The following is a 17,783-nucleotide window of genomic DNA, read 5'->3' as shown; positions in this document are numbered from 1 at the left end:
CAGTATTTTTCATGGATTCTGTCTAACTGTCGTATTTGGAATAGGACCTCATGAACAGTCCAGATAGGCCATTTCATTGTTGGACAAATCTTTTAGAATATTATGCCTTACTTTGAAGTGAAAATGGGTCCTTATTCTGTCCTTTGAAGCTGAACAAAATGAAGCTAGCCCTTTTTCATAGGGGAACGTGGCGCTTTTCACTGTGAGTTGAGATGGAGCAGGTGATATGGGGGAGTGTAATTTGCTCTAGACTGACATGCCCTTTCATTATCAATCAGCCTATGAGCAAATGTTCACCATCCCCTCAAGTTATCAGCCGATATCTCCCCTCCCCTTCATAGCCAAACGTAAAAGAAAAAAAAAAGGTGTCTCCCCTCTTTGCCTCCACTTTCTCACCTCCCACTCACTTCTCAGCCTGTAGAGTGCAGCTTCAGTAAGTACCAAGCCCTGAATGGACACGTTTTCCTGACAGGCCTCTGGTGATCTCTTGATTGATCAACCTGATAGCCGGCTTTCAGGCTCTGTCTTCCTGGATACCTCTGCATGATGGGTGCTGTTGGTCACACCCATGTCAAAGCTGTATCACCTCTAGTGGGTCACAATTTGCTTCGCTATAAAATGAAGGTGTTGGGCAGCTGTCTTCTGAGATGCCTTCTGGTTCTGGCTTCTCCCTGGCGTTACCTGACCATGTTCTGTGGGCCTTCTCTCCCTAGCTACCTGGCCTCTTTTGTGGGATCATCGTGCATGTCCTGTCCCCCAGGGCTCTGTCCCAGGCCCTTTGGGCTTCTCTCTATGATCTCTTCTCAGATACCATGGATTTCAGATGCAGTTCTAACTGATCTGTGAAAATATCCTACCCCTCCAAGAGGCTGCAGACTCTCTGAGGGCATGGGGCTGTGTCATTCCATTATTGGGGGCCTGGTACATCATAGGTGCTTCATTAAAGGCATATTGCCTGCTCTGATAGAACCCAGCTCTTGGGCCCTGCACTGAGCTAGGCATGGTGAGACTTCTGAGGGGAAAAAAAAAAAGAAATCCATCCCTGCTTCCCCAAAGTTCATGACAGAATGATTCTAAGCTGAGTTCAGGAATCTTTTTACTCTTTATCTCTTGAATTTCTGTTGTTGCTATTGGAGGTGGTTGTGGAGTAAGTCCTCTCTTTCCACCCTCCTTGGTTATCTGATAGAGGATTCTCTCCTAAGTTGGGGCTGGGTTTGCATCTGACCATGTTTGCTGGTTCCAGGGCCTCTCTGCGAGCACAAGCCACCCCTTCTCCAGATGATCGCAGCACTCCCTCTTGTATTACCTGCACCCAGCTAAACCTTCCTGGATGTTTACACCTTTCAAATATTTATAGATTTGCCTCCTGGCTCTCCTTAGTCATCGCTCAGCCGAGATCTACTCTACATATTTAGTTCCTTTCATTTTTTTCTCTATAAATCAATCCCTCCATTCCCTTCATCACTTGCTTTGCTATATTATTCCCTCGAGCTGTTTTCATCCATGCAGATGGGGAAAAAATAACCCCACCATGTTGCTGCAGGAGTGGGAGAACCCTCCCTCGAGATATGAAAGGAACAATCCATAGGTTAAACAATGCCATGGCTGCAAATATGTTCTCCCATTCTGTCTTAGACTAAGAGCTCATGAGATCCCCGCGGGCACCGTGCCTTTTCTCTGTGTTGGAGCAGGGGGCCGTGTTCTCTGAGTCCCAGTCTCCATCCAGATTTTTGCAGTTAACCGGGAGCTATCCAAGGCTCCCTAGCTTCTGAAGAAGGCATGAGTTTTAGGTACAAGGAGTAAGCAGTGTTTTCCATGGTGCCTGCTGAGTTTTGCCAAGTTTATAAGATGTCTTTGGGTTCAGTCACTGGGCCTTCCTTCCCCACTTTTTACATTACTACTGTTGTTTTTATTACTGTTATTATTAGTTCAAATCCATGTAGGGAACTCCCAGTCTGAAAATTCCCTCCACTGAAACAAGTCTGCAGCTGAGACTCATGGGTTTAGTGGGCAAAGGCGCCTTCCATGCCATGTAAGCTCACCACCCTTGGCTTTTAGGTAAGGAAACAAGAGGCCCAGCCCAGAGAGGGGAAACATCTTATCCAGTGTCACACTGATAAGTACTAGTAAAGCCAGGATGTGAATGGAAATTTTCTGACTTAAAATTTAGCACTTTTTGCAATAGTGAGTTGGATTGGGTCTCTAGGATGTCAAGGGACTTGACCAGGGTCACCCAGCTAGCAGATGTCATAGGACCTGTGCTCCATTCTCCTTGAAGCTTAAGTCTGGTCTAGGGTCATCTACTACTACCACTACTACTACCACTACTACTATACTACTTCTACTACTACTACTACTACTACTACTACTACTACTACTACTACTACTACTACCTCTACTACTACTACTACTACTCTACTGCTACTACTACTACTACTCTACTGCTACTACTACTACTACTGTTCTACTATGCTAGTGCTCTACTACTATTTTACTACTACTACTACTACTACTGTTCTACTATGCTAGTGCTCTACTACTATTTTACTACTACTACTACTACTACTACTTCTACTACTGCTACTACTTCTACTACTACTACTACTACTACTACTACTACTACTACCACCTCTACTTCTACTACTACTACCTCTACTACTACTACTACTACTACTACTCTACTGCTACTACTACTACTACTGTTCTACTATGCTAGTGCTCTACTACTGTTTCACTACTTCTACTACTACTACTACTCTACTGCTACTACTACTGTTCTACTATGCTAGTGCTCTACTACTCTTTTACTACTTCTACTACTACTACTACTACTGCTACTACTACTACTACTACTACTACTGCTACTACTACTACTACTACTACTCTACTGCTACTACTACTACTGTTCTACTATGCTAGTGCTCTACTACTCTTTTACTACTTCTACTACTACTACTACTACTGTTCTACTATGCCAGTGCTCTACTACTCTTTTACTACTTCTACTACTACTACTACTACTGCTACTACTACTACTACTACTACTACCTCTACTACTACTACTACCTCTACTACTACTACTACTACTACTCTACTGCTACTACTACTACTACTGTTCTACTATGCTAGTGCTCTACTACTGTTTCACTACTTCTACTACTACTACTACTCTACTGCTACTACTACTGTTCTACTATGCTAGTGCTCTACTACTCTTTTACTACTTCTACTACTACTACTACTGTTCTACTATGCCAGTGCTCTACTACTCTTTTACTACTTCTACTACTACTACTGCTACTACTACTACTACTACTACTCTACTGCTACTACTACTACTGTTCTACTATGCTAGTGCTCTACTACTCTTTTACTACTTCTACTACTACTACTACTGTTCTACTATGCCAGTGCTCTACTACTCTTTTACTACTTCTACTACTACTACTACTACTGCTGCTACTACTACTACTACTACTACTACTCTACTGCTACTACTACTACTGTTCTACTATGCTAGTGCTCTACTACTCTTTTACTACTTCTACTACTACTACTGCTACTACTACTACTACTACTACTACTACTCTACTGCTACTACTACTACTGTTCTACTATGCTAGTGCTCTACTACTCTTTTACTACTTCTACTACTACTGCTACTACTACTACTACTCCTCTACTGCTACTACTACTATGACAACATCCCTGGATTCTTAGCCCTGCTGTTGTTGTTTTTTTTTATAAGTAGTTTTGGTGAAACTTCAGCAGATGTGGGTATTTGTGGGAACTTTCCATGTTTATTGCCTGCCTCATCCACATAGCCTTGACCCAAATTCATCCTGATTTCTAGACAAAGCAAGTCAGCAGACTTCATTGCCTACTATTGTTGGTAGCCGTCACAGCAACAACAATCTGTAGTCAGAGTAATAAGAGGTTGGCATTTCTCTAACGCACTAAGATCTGCAAAGTGCTTTGCAGACATGATCTCATTTGACCCTCACAGCCCCCCTGGGAGGTAGGCGCTATCACAAGCCCCATTTTGCAGATGAGGACACTGAGGTCCAGTCAGGTTTAAATTCTTGCCCAGTATCACGCAGGTCATAAATTCAGATTATACTTCTGCTGCTTGTCAGAACAAAGGGGGAACAGTGGGTGGAAGTCTCAAAGAGGTAAAGACAAGTTGGTCACAATGGGAGAAAAATCCCACTGATCAGATCTATCTAAAGGTAGAATGAGCTGTTGTGGTGGGGACCAGGTCCCCCAACCTGGAGAGGTTATAGCACAGCACATATTACCACTCATGGAGGATGTTGTAGGGAGGGGTTCTCTTTCAGGGCCAGGATGGGTAAGAGGGGGTTCCTTCCACCACTGGGGCTCTGGGATCCCATGCCTGGTAGGGCCCATGATTCACTGAGCTGGACATGCCTGGCTGTGTTGGACCAGTGGTTAACCCAGAGCAATAAGAAGACGCAGTTCCTCTGTGAATGAAAGGGGGAGGGGTGATAGAAATGAACTCATGTTTTATTCAGATGCTAACAAAGAAAATCGAGAAGTGTTTGCTTAAAATTGACACCATTTTTAGCCTAAACATTCTGTATAAATGATACCAGATGACGATGACATCCCACAGAGGAAAATGCCAATTTTCCAGTAGCATATACCCTGTGGGAAAGGCTGTCTCAAAGTAATCCGCTAATAGCCTCCTATTTTGCATTTTTTTCACAGGCTCTGTATATGCAGACAAGTATTAATAACCACTCCCTGGATGTCCCTTCCTAGGGCTGTGTTGCTATGAGAGTATGTGGGGAGTGGGTGGGAGAACCCTCTGAGCAAACACAGAATGTGTCAGGGACCAGATCTGAGCTGGACCTGAGCTAGGTGTGGACCTGGGAATGGGAAGGAGACTCCCTGGGGGCCCTTGCATCCAAACGGGAGCTCTGGGGCCAAGCATCCTCATTCACTGGCTGACCACCCTGCCCCTGTACACACCCTGTGGAACCAGAGGAGCAGATGGATGCACAGAGGCTCTTTGGTTTTCCACTGGAGGTCATGAGTCTCTTCAGCTTTCATTTATTTATTTATCTATTTGTTTGTTTGTTTATTTATTTATCTATTTATTTATTTACTTATTTACTTACTTACTGGGCGATTGGGGTTAAGTGACTTGGCCAGGGTCACACAGCTAGTAAGTGTCAAGTATCTGAGGCTGGATTTGAACTCAGGTCCTCCTGAATCCAGGGCCGGTGCTCTATCCACTGTGCCACCTAGCTGCCCCTCTCCAGCTTTTTAGAAGGATGTTTTCAAGTCGGTCTTCTGGAATAAAAATAACAAGGATTGCTTGTATTCCTTAGTGCCTTTTCCCCATCCTCTGTGATCTCCATCATAATAATAGTTATTATAGTTCTTTCCATATGTGGTCATCAGATTGGCCATCCAGTTCATGGCAGGTTAGGTGTCATAGATTAAGAGTGGAAAGGGATCCCAAACAGCACCTAGCCCAACCCTCTCACCTTAGAGGTGAGTCAAACAAGGCCAAAAGAAAGATCACAGCATGAGAGACTTAGTTAGTTGGGATATTAGAGGCCAAGGGGCCTCTGACCACAGATCTGGGTTCCGACCCCACTTCTGACACTAATTATGTGGAAAGGAGTAAAACCCTCAACCTTTATGTACCTCAGCCAACTCCCTAAGGCTTTCATGTAAGAGACGGCGTCTTTGAGATTGTACTTGGCGGAGGGTTTCCACCTAGATCCCCTCACCTGTCCTTGGTTTTTGGATGCTCAAACCTATTTAGACCACCCTCCACACCACCAACAGAATCTCCAGTCTAAAGACCTTGATGGATCTCCACGTCCAAGAGCTTCAACCCTTGCAGTTATCATAGAGGGGAAAGTCTTAGAAAGATGCAACCCGACTACTTCCTTTGTAAGAGCTACGACCCCTGCACTCCAACATGTCCCTGAAGCCGCGGTTGTGAAAAACCTGGAAAAGAAAACACGCGTCCCCAAAGTCCTGAGAACTGTGTCAGAAAGAGATACTGTTCTGTCTATGGGAGCGGCATAAGTGAAGACTCATGACCTTCTGCTCTCCCTGCACCCCAGGACCACCGGGGCTTTCCATCGTCCCTGCTGCAGCTCCCTCTATAGATGTTGTTCTCTATCTGATTTTTTTTTTTTTTTTAGTGAGGCAATTGGGGTTAAGTGACTTGTCCAGGGTCACACAGCTAGTAAGTGTTAAGTGTCTGAGGCCGCATTTGAACTCAGGTACTCCTGACTCCAGGGCCAGTGCTCTATCCACTGTGCCACCTAGCTGCCCCGTTCTCCTCTATTTCAGAGCAGCAACTGCCCCCACTTTTCTGTTTGTATCTCAGGGCTTGGTACAGGGTGTCACACATACTAGGCACTCAAAATGCTTTCCTCAACGATTCATTCACTTGTTCTATTTACTCTTACTTTTGCTATATACAATTAACAAAGGATCGCGTGCCATCCTTTGATACTTCTCTTCCCTTTCAGAATTGGATACCCTCTTGGACCCTACCTTTCACATATAATGCATGGGCTATATATTCAATGTCTTTCTTTTTGTTGTTTTTTTTTGTTTTTGGTGGGGCAATGAGGGTTAAGTGACTTGCCCAGGGTCACACAGCTGGTGTCAAGTGTCTGAGGCCAGATTTGAACTCAGGTCCTCCTGAATCCAGGGCTGGTACTTTATCCACTGCACCACCTAGCTGCCCCTATTCAATGTCTTTCACTGGAGACATTTTTCTATATTCTTGGGAGGTCTTGGTACCCTTTGATTCAACCCCATATGGCAACCAACCATAGTGTTTGAGACTTGGGCTCTCAGGGCAAAAAGCAGCTTATGATTATAGAATCTCAGTGTTGGAAGAGACTTCAGAGATGCATCAGTCCAGTTCATACATGAAGAGTAATCTGTTTAGTGGATAAAGCAAAGAACCTGGATTCAGGAGGACCTGAGTTCAAATCCAGCCTCAGACACTTGACACTTACTAGCTGTGTGACCTTGAGCAAGTCACTTAACCCCAATTGCCTCACCAAAAAAAAAAAATACATAGCCCATCCAAGCATTATGTGGAGGACCCAAGTCTGTGGGACACTAAGGCAGAAGGGACGTTTTGATTCCTTTGGAGACCCAACGATGTTGTCTCTCTAGAGAATCTTATCACATTCATGGTGTTTTTATGTGCCTGTCTTTATAAACTTGTGTATCAGTCTGTGTTGTGTAGAGTATACTCTTGGAGACAAGAAGGGAGTTTGAAGGCTTTGACCAATATACCAACAGCTAAGAGAGAAAAGAGAGATGAATCCCCTGACTCCAAATGCAAGGGAAATCTGGCTCCCTGCAGACCAGCTTCTGAGATCCCAAAGTGCTTCCCGAGAGATGGTGCTGCTTGTCTACATCATATTTTTAAAAGGCAGATAGGCAGGCCACTGGAGAAAGCCGAAGGGCCCCTGGTGAGGTGAGTCAGCCTTCTCGCCTGTGGGTTCTGGGCTGTCTTCATGTCCCTGTGGGTGTATCCCTTCTCATCTGGAGCCTGTTTCTTCACCTGAGTGTTCTGTTTGTTGGAGCTTATGTAACATCTGAGGCTTTGAATACTTGGCCTCTTGCCCTTACCCAGGAGGGCGAGTCAGGGCCACAGCAGGAGTGGGATAGCAGCAGTTGTTAGGATTCAGATGCAGGATCCAGGAACAAACTCTTGGGTAACCTTAGAAGTAATAACCATGCATGACCTGAGTTTCTTTGAAAGAAAAAGAAAATGGAAAGGGAAACTACTGGCTCAGGGTTCAAATAAAACTAGTCAAAGGAAGCCTGGCATAGTGGGCATGTCAAAGACCAGGGGTTCTTGTCCTTACTCTGAAAAATATGGCTGCGTAACCCTGGACAGATCACCTCACCCCTCAGTGCCCCCAACAACTCGCTCGGGCTGTAATTTATGGTGAAGTTGTTGACAGGGGGCAACATAACTCATTGGAAAGAGGATCGATTGATGTCACAGATGCAGGACCTAGTTTGAAGTCCACCATGTGACAATCCCTCTATGACCTTGGCAAATCACTTCATTTTCTCGAGCCTCAGTTTACTCATCATTAAAATGAAGAGGCTAGAATAGAGAACGTCTGAGGTCCCTTCCTGCTTAAGTCTATGTCCTATATTGATGGACAGACCTTCCATACTGGAAGCTCTTCTCCATACTGAGCTACCCTTAGGAGACATTTAGGGGGACTGCTCTGAACCTCACATACACAGTGGCTTCCACTCCATTCTCGAGATCCAGCAGCATGTTTCTAACAGTTCAGACTTCATAAAACATTGATGCTTTAAACATGGAAGAGCCTCCATCACAATGTCACCGACTCTCCATTTTCCAGGTGTGAACTCACCGGATTATCCTTAGCATTTCTTTACTCTCAGCTCATTTCCCCCTCCCTCTTTCCCACCACCCTTTGAGGCCACCTTTGTTGTAACAGGTGGTATGCAAGGAATGCGTTCACACTCTGCTGTTATTCTAAACCTGACCTAATAAGGGAAGGTACTTTTCTGGCCTAGTACATTGAAATATCCTTCCAACACACCCAGGCCTGACAGGTCTTGGCCTGCTGTTCAGGTCTTTGGAAATCAGAATCGGAGGATTGTGGGATGGCTAATGACCCACTGGGATTGGAGTCAGAGGACTTGGGTTGGAATCTCAGCCCTGTTATCACCTGGCTTTGTGACTCTGAGCCAGTCATATCGCTTTAGTGCCTACTGTGTGCTAGGAACTATGTGTTCTCAACACTGACAATGCAAAGCCAGAATGATGAAGGAATCTGTATCCTCCAGGATCTTATATTCAGTTTCTTTTTGAGGGAGAGGTGGGGAGCCTATGAATCAGTCAATCAACAAACATGGAGTAAGTGCCTAGTGTGTGCTAAGCACTGTACCGAGCACTGGGGATACAAAGGCAAAAGGCAGCCAAGGAGGGAGACTACATAGAAGCACTAGGGGTGACGACATATGGACAGGAATGGAGATGAGCAATTGGAATGAGCCACTGGATCTGGTGAGAGGTGATAATAAGATGAACTGGATATGGTCTCAGAGGTCAGCAGCCCAACCCCCCCCCCCCCCCCCCCCCCGCCCCAGAGGGGTTAAGAGGCTTCCAGACTTCCCCATTTCTGTTCCATTTCCTACACCTCTGCCTCGTTCTAGGTCTGCAGTCTTGGCATTTTTCAGAGTTTCTCACTGCTCCCCATGCCATATATAAAATCACATGCCGAATCTTGCTGGTTTTAACTTGACAGCATCTTTACTACTTCCCCTCTTCTCCCCTAATGCTTATAATACCTTCATTCCGGCTCTTATCCCCTCTAACCTCAATGATTCCAAACCCCCTCATTCGTCTCCTGGCCTCGAGTTGTTTGTTTCCCATTCCGGTCCATGCCATCTACTGCTGCCAATTAGTTTTCCTTAAGTACAGATCTGATCACGTGACTGTACTCAAACAACTCCAGCGATTTCCTCAGATAAAATGTAATCCCATCTGTTTAGTTTGAAAGCCCTGCACACCCTCGCACCAACTCCTCTTTCTAGACGTTCCCACGCTCTTTAAGCAGCCCAACTGGCCTTCTCTCTCTTCCTCACACATGACCTCCATACCTCATCTCCATTCCTAGACTCTGGCTCTCCCACATTCCTAAAATGTCATTTCTCCTTACCTCTTCCTCACCGAATCACTCTCTTCCAGGGCTAAGGACAATGGCATAGACAGTTTTGGCAGCCAAGAATCCTCTCTTTCCCACAAAGTTGCCTTTCTGGGTACTAGATTCCAACTTTAGAATGAGGGATGATTTAGAATATTAATTAAAACCAATAAATGTAAATAATTTAGTGAATATTTTTTAAGGAAAAATATATTTCAGGAGAAAAGTAAATCATAATATAGCCATGATACAATACTTTTAAGCTTGCTAAGACTCAAGTGGTTGTGACTTCAATGGTCATTTGTACTTGGAACCTTTTCAAGGTCAGACATAAAGGATAGCAACAAGAAAATTGTGGCTAGGAGCCATCTCTGTGGTGGTACCTTGTTTGATGGTGAAGATCTTGGATCAGAAGGATCTAAAACTCATAGAATCTTGAAGGTCATGATAAAAGCATAAGATCCCAGAATTTGTGCAAGAAGGGACTTCGAGATCACACAGATAATCCTCCTCCTTTTCTAGATGAGGTAACTGAAGCCTCTGGGGCATCTAGGTGGCACAGTGGATAAAGTACCTGACCTTCATGAGTTCAAACCCGGCCTCATACACTTCCTAGCTGTGTGACCCTGGGCATGTCACACAATCCCTAAGCCCTCCGCTCAAGGGCTTCCATTCTCACATGCTCAGACAATGTAGACAGAGGGGCTACTTTTTCTGGGGAAGTCAGTAGAGGAGGAGAAGGTGATGACTCAGATGGGTGACTACATGGGCCATGGAGCCAAATCGTGGTCAGCCAGCTAGGGCCAGTCAGGACGTTTTGTGTACGGATGTGTAGCGACTCCCTCACTCCTCTCTTCTAGCCCCATCAATACATTTATTGCAAGTGAAATAGAAAAGTTTGAGCTTAAGCTGCAAAGGAGCCAGCTCGAGTCATGATGTAGAGAGCAGAAGTAATGTTTTAAAAGGTACTGATCAGTCAAAGACTGCTGACAGCAGTGAATGAGAGCTCTCCTGAAGGCCCGGCTGCGGAGGGCCCTCCTTCCCTTCCTTCTGTTGTTTCTACTTTGCATATATTTCCTATGTTCTTAAACGTTCCCCTGTGTTCCCCCAGAAGTCTGTAAGTTCATAACTGGAGGGGGTGATGTTGTCTCTGCACCCTCAGAAGTCGGCACCTTGCCTGACAAACAGCGTAGGCTTAACAAAGCCTCGGCGATTGAAAGCCGCTTTGATGTTTTCTAGAGGATGGGAAAACTACTCGGGAGGGCCTTGGTTCCCCTGTTTTCAGTCCCATTGGGCATATCTTTGTTATATGCTGGGTGCAAAGCCCCAAATATCCATCCATCCCTGCCCTCAAGGGTCTTCCACTTGGCTGACCGGCAACTCTGTTCTAATGTATCCTAGTCCTATTGTTGCAAGTATTTCACTGCATGGTTGGGAAGAAAAAAAGAAAATAATAGATTTCTGTTTAGAGTCGTCATTTCTAAGAAAGCAGGTCCCAGGTTCACTGCTCACTGTGTCTGGTGGACGGTTCTGCCTTCTACCTCTCACAACACCAGCTCCCCAGAACTGTTCCTCTAAATCACACCTACGAGGCAGCATCGTGTTTAACCATTTCTTTTTAGCACATTAGGGAATTGTGCAGGATATCTCGGAGACGGCTTCTCCGGAAAGCAATGAATACCAGTAAACTGTGCTAGGTTCAAGTCTAGCCCTCCTCTGAGAAGCTTTGGCTGCCCAGAAACATTGTCTTCCCTGGGCCTGGACTCTGAATGGATGTTCTTGCTCTCTCTCCTGGATGCTGAAGAGAAGAAGTAATGGGTGGCCTATAGGGTGTTGGATGTGGAGAGAAAGGGAGGCATTGATAGATGTAAAGAAGCTTAAGTCTTCCTGGCCCGGCTTCTCTGAGCGGTATGGACGCTTTCAGAGTCTAAGAGCAGCTTGGGTTGGGGAGTTAAGGAAGTATGGATAAGGGCTGGTGTGCAGAATAGCCTGTACCCTGGCCTCGAACCACTAAGCTCTGGACACTCGGGAACCATGATCCAAATGGAAAATGTCCTTCCTCCCTCCCAGCGCTGGGATCATCTGGCTTTATGGGCCCCATCCTCTATTACATTGGTGAAAAGGGAGGGAGCACCAGCTGTCAATACGTGTGCCAACAAAAGTGGCAGTGCCAGCATAGATACCAGGGAGCAACATTTCATAGAAGGGCTGTCTTCAGCTCGGCCATTCTGAGGTTCTGGGCACAGCGACTGAGGATTCTGATTGGTTCCAGGGGCCCCATTCGCTGCGTTCTACATCCTTCCTGTATCCATGGACCCATTGAGCTCCCGTGTCCTCGGCGAGCCTGGCTCTCCCATCATCACCGTCACAAGCCTCTCGTGCCAGCCCTTAACCCAGGCTGAAGCTTTCTGGGAGCCTCTGAAGCCCATCATCTTCCCCATGAGCTCTGCTGATGGCCTGGGTCGGGATCTTTAGGTTTTCACAGCGAGGGGACACTCAGACACTCGTGTCACCTATGGGCAGTGAGGAGATGGTGGAGCGTCGTTAGTGGGGTGTGACTGAGGGTGGCTTGGAGGGGAGGATGGCTGTGCCTGGCCCCTGTGAATTCTCCTGTCCCTTCCCAAGACGCTCCTGGGAAGGCAGGATCCTAATCTGTCATCCTACCAAAATGGATCTTCCGGGTGCTTTGCCTTTCCTGCTGATGCATGGGGTTATTTTTATTTATGCCTTTTGCCTTGCCTCTGTTCTTGTGAATCCTGCGCTGGCACAGGTGCCAGACTGACTGCCCCAGAGGGCCATGCCCTCCCTCTGTCCCCAAAACAGGCAGAGCTTGGGCCTCTTCACATCAGAGCTGCTCCCCTGGTCTGGCCACTGTCTGTCTTAAGACCACTCGGCTAGAGCAGGAAAGGACTTTAGTCGTCCAGAACAACAGTGCTTTTACCAATGGGGCAACCAAGGCCCAGGAATGATCAGGGACGTGTCTGATTAACACTGTTAGTAAATTCCAGAGTCAGTATTTAAATTTAGGTCCTTGGACTTCCAAACCTCTGCCTTTCCAAAGCTCCTTTGGGAGGAGTCATCTTCAGAGGGTCAGAAAGAAGTTGGACACTCGCAGCAAAGATTAGGTCACCTCCCCAGCCCGGCCCTGAAAGACCACTGAGGCTTAGCACCAATAATCCCGGACTTTCCTGCCTTATGGAACTGAAAATGACGCGGGTTTGCCCAATAACCTTCCCCACTCCCCCTCGAGCCTGAGTACCCAGGTTTTATTCTCCTGTGGGGGAAAAAAAAAACAATACGGAATATTAGGTTTGGGATCTTAGAAGTCATCTAGCCAAATGCCATCCTTTTAAATGAGAAAATACTTCAGATGCTGTATTCCAAAACAGCAAAGGATATCGGATCCAAGAATAACCTATCCTGGAAAACTGAGGATAATCCTCCAGGGAAAAGAAGTGAGTGGACCATAAGCAGAATAGAGAAAACAAAGGTGCAGGGATATTCATTGGTTAATTTGCTCTCTCTCCCACCCAACCCCCCACCCCACCTTTTCTCCACCTTTTAATTTTTTATTGTGTGAACTTGCACACAGAAGAGAATTTCCATATAGATACGAAAAATCCCAAATGAGCATTGTTTGTGAGAATGTCAATCTCCATTTCATACTCAATTCCTTCTATGGATATATATATATATATATGTTGATATATACACACATGCATGTATATGTATATATGTGTGTATATATATTTATTAAATGTGTGTGTGTCATTGTTGTCATTGTTTTTGTTACTCCCAATTCACAGATGGGGAAGGTGGGGCAAATAGAGACTTGACCAGGGTCTTACATTTAGTAATAATTTGAACCCTGGTCTTCCTCCTGACTACATGTCCGATGCTTTATGCACTGCTCTACCCAGCTGAATGTGTGCCATCCTTCAACCTCGCCCCAGGTAAACTTGAGACCTTTCATCAAAAATATTTAATAGTCCTCTATTCTGTTAAAAATCCCCTTTCCCTCTGTAGAACGATGCTCAGCTTTGTAGGTTGGGTTATTTTTGTCCAAAAGCCTGCTTCTTTTGACTTTGGGAACATCATATTCCAAACTCTACTCCTGTGTTTAGAAGAAGCTGCCAAGTCTGGTATGACCCTGATGATGGTCCCTTGGTATTTGAACTCCTTTCTTGATGCTTCTAGAATTTTTTCTTTAATGCAGACAAGCATCTATGACTTTCTTGGAACTTTTGCCTTTTTTTTTTTTTTTAGGAGGTGATTAGTGGGTTCTTTCTGTCTTCACTTTGCCCTCTGACTCTCATGAAGCTGGGTGGTTTTCATTTAAATGTAATATCTTGGGCAGCTAGGTGGCACAGTGGATAAAGCACCGGCCCTGGATTCAGGAGTGCCTGAGTTCAAATCCAGCCTCAGACACTTGACACTTACTAGCTGTGCGACCCTGGGCAAGTCACTTAACCCCCATTGCCCTGCAAAACAAAACAAAAAAAAAATAAATATAATATCTAAGACTGTTTTGTTTTAATTGTAGGTTTAAGGGAGTCTAACGTTCTTAAACAGTGCTTTTTTCAGGTCAATATTTTGAAATACCACATTTTAAAATTTTTCTCCTAGTTTTCAAACTTTTAATTTTATTCTAAAATTATTTTTGTCCTACAGTCATTAGTTTCTGTTCGTTCTTATTCTCTGGGATTTAGTTTCTTTAGTCAAGTTTAATATAATCTTTTCTAAGCTATTTCTTCTTCCATCCCCACCCCTCATGCACAAGATCTTTCATCTCATTTTTTCATCAATTGTTTCATTTCTTCCAGCTATTTATTTAGACCTTTGGGGAAAATCTTTTTCTCTCCTTTGTGTTTTTCTTTGGCATCATTTAAGTACCTTCTCTTCTAACTGGCCTTTCGAGCATTTCTAGACCCTGACGTCCGTGTTGTCTTTGATTTTTTCATCCCTCCTGCTTTTATCCCTGAATGAGAGCTTGGCTCTAGGGCTTTTGGGTAGGATGTCATTCCTTGTTGTTCTCACTCTAGACTCTAGATTCTTGTACCTATGAAATCTCCCTCCAATCATGAGGAATAGAAGCTCCTCTCTTTGAGCTTTCCTTGGACATTGGAACTTTAAAGGAGTGGCACGAGGCCACATATCTGGTGACTCAGGGGCAGATCCATGCTTTGAGCCCAGGTCCCCTGAGTGTGTGCCTGTTCTAAGCTGACTTTCTTAAGTATTCAAATCTAGTTGCTCCTATTAAGGTGCTCTTTGACAACTATTGTGGTTGTACCTCCTTCTCCCCTCAATGTGAAGACCTTCTACTGCCCCCACCTCCCTATGCTGGGTGTCTTAGGATCATTGACATTTCCTAGTGTATGTTTCTTTTTTTGTTTGTTTGTTTTTTGGTTGTTTTGTTTGTTTGTTTTCAGGGAAATGAGGGTTAAGTGACTTGCCCAGGGTCACACAGCTAATAAGTGTCAAGTGTCTGAAGCTGGATTTGAACTCAGGTCCTCCTGAATCCAGAGCCGGTGCTTTATCCACTGCACCACCTAGCTCCCCCACCCCCAGTGTATCTTTCTAACACAGTTTTTTCCACACCCGTGTTTTATAGGACGTTGTGCCCGCTGCGGTGAGAATGTTGTTGGCGAAGGCACTGGCTGTACTGCCATGGACCAAGTCTTCCATGTGGACTGCTTCACCTGCATCGTCTGCAGCACCAAGCTCCGTGGGCAGCCCTTCTATGCTGTTGAGAAGAAGGCCTACTGTGAGCCCTGCTACATAGTAAGTGCCTGGTGGCCTCCGTCATAAGGAGAGGGTCAGCGCCGTGTTTTCTAGACACTCGTTGTCTTGTTGAACCTCTGCTTCTGCCTGGTCATGACTGTATTTGGTTTGTTATATCGACACGGCCTCAGATCATAATGACTAGCATTGTGGTGCTATCTGGGAGGCTGAGAACTCTCTGGCTTCTTCATTCCTCCCTAAGGCCCCAACCTGGCCTTTATTCACAACAAGCTGATCACCTCGCTCCGCACCATCCCATTTTACACATGTACGTGGCTCAGGTCCTTGGCAAATGCTAGCGAATTGTTCAGTAGAGCATTGTCCATCCTCCTGTTAGCTCCATTGGGTGCTTGTATGGAAAGAATTAAACAAAACAAAGGAAAAAACTGGCAGTTAGGAGACCCTGATCTTTGTCTCTGATCTTTGTCTCTTGCTAGCTATATGACCACAGGCCTCACTTTCCCCATCTGTATAAGGGGGATAATAAATACTTGCTCCATCAATTCATTACAAGAGCCTTACATGGATAAAATTAAATTATGCATCTAGGTGTCTTTGCAGTCTTTAAGAATTACCCATAGAGCCATCATTGTTATCTAAGGGACATGGTGGTGCAGCAGAAGCTGTAACGGAAAGACAACTATTGTGTAGTACAAAGAGCATCGCTTCTGGAGCCAGAACACCTGGGTTCCAGCCTTTCCCCGACCATGCAGTGCCTGTGTCCCCTTGGACCAGTCACTCGGCATCTCCAGGTCTCAGTGCACTGATTTATGAAATGACAGTGCTAGAGCAGGTGGGCTTGGGGTTCCTGCGGTCTCTGGGCCTCTGATCCAGTGGCACCCTAAGCAGAATTCCCAAAGAGCACAGAGCCACATCTAAAAAAAAATCCTCTCTCAATCAGTGGTTGTCTGACATAGAATCGTGACCCTAGGATGTTTGAGCTCAAAGGGACTGTTGAGATGACAGCATCAAAGCATCACACACAAACCAGAGCTGGAAGAGAAATTAGAGGTAATCAATCCAACCTCCTCCCCATCTTACATATAAGGAAACTGAGGCCCAGCCAGAGGAGATCATCTCTCCCAGAGGCAGCACTGGTATTTTTGGGACAACCCAAATGACTGGGAATTGGTGACTTCCTGTCATGCTCAAACGATGAATGACAAGCCAGGAATGTCTGGTCGGCCTCCTGAAGTCCAGTCTTGTTCATTGTGGGCCCTTTTTGACTCATTCAAACAGCTGGGCTTCTCAAAATCTGCCTGTTTCTGTGATACAACATGTTTGGTCTCATCTAATGGATTTTTCCTGCTAATCCTTCATTAAAGCTCACAGTAAAAAGGAATTAATACCAATACCCTCTGAGTTAATCACTGTTTACTTTAAAAAGCAAACACAACATGCTTTTCAGTAGCACCATTTAGCATCTCAGAAGTGTCTTCCCAATTCCTCATTGCAGGTTAACAAAACATGGTGGATTTCAAATTCATGTTATTTTCTTAATCTACCTGCTCTTGAATAACTGACCATCTTTATGAACCTGAGCATTGTTGTGGCTCTATTTTAGCTAAGTTCTTTTTTCCCTGAAGGAGAATGGAGTCATAGGTTTGAGGGGGAAGCAAGAATATTTCCTTTATGGGCCTCAGGCAAGTCTCTAAGTCCTGGGTGCTAAGTGATAGGTGGGCTTTGATCTGATTTAGTGTTGTTGAGTGAAATCCTAGATCACTGACATCTCTAAGGTACCTCAGGTGCTACTGAGGCATGGTGGTCTCTTCCTTCCTGGAGTTGGAGTGTTAGAATCAGAAGAACTGAAGGGTGTGAATTTGGGCAAGTCAGGCTTCCTGGCCTTGATTTTTCTTTGTCCCTTGAAATTCTCATCTGGGCCTAAGTCCTGCATTCTGAAAATCGCCCGAGCACCTGCCATCTTGGGGTTCTTGCGTCTGCCTTCCAAAAGTCTCGTTCATCCCCTCACCTCGTCATCAGATGTTCTGGCTAGCTCTGTCATCAGTTAGCACTGCCAGCCCTGGATTCTCCACTGCTGTTCTTGCACATCCCGTGTCTGGTCTGGCCTGGGAATCCGCTTGTTCCAGTGATACCTGAGGTTAGGCACTTGGCCAGTGAACTCTGAAGGAGGCTTGAGGGCCTTGCCTGCGAGTCAAGAACAGTCAGTGTCTGGGTTCTAGGGCAGCCCCTTTGTGCTCTCAGGGATTCCTTGACCATTTTTGTTCTTCCTCCTTGTGTTTGTATACTTAGCGCAGTGCCTGCTACGTGAATGTTTGTTGAGTGACCTTTGGATTG

At 45.3% G+C, this 17,783-nt stretch overlaps 1 protein-coding gene across 1 annotated transcript in view; it reads left to right on the top strand.

Annotated features, from left to right (window-relative positions):
- The window catches only part of LOC122745349 (LIM domain containing preferred translocation partner in lipoma), a 684,962-nt gene that overhangs the window by 563,795 nt on the left and 103,384 nt on the right, over positions 1-17,783 (top strand). Inside the window, exon 10 of the mRNA XM_043990587.1 lies at positions 15,319-15,488. Within this exon, the coding sequence (XP_043846522.1) occupies positions 15,319-15,488 (170 nt within the window). The remainder of the gene's footprint in view (positions 1-15,318; positions 15,489-17,783) is intronic.

This window comes from Dromiciops gliroides, chromosome 3 (genome assembly GCF_019393635.1).
Source record: "Dromiciops gliroides isolate mDroGli1 chromosome 3, mDroGli1.pri, whole genome shotgun sequence".
In the NCBI taxonomy this organism is placed as follows: Eukaryota; Metazoa; Chordata; class Mammalia; order Microbiotheria; family Microbiotheriidae; genus Dromiciops; species Dromiciops gliroides.
Note: the sequence above shows the minus strand (reverse complement) of the source record. Positions and strands in the feature narration are given on the sequence as shown.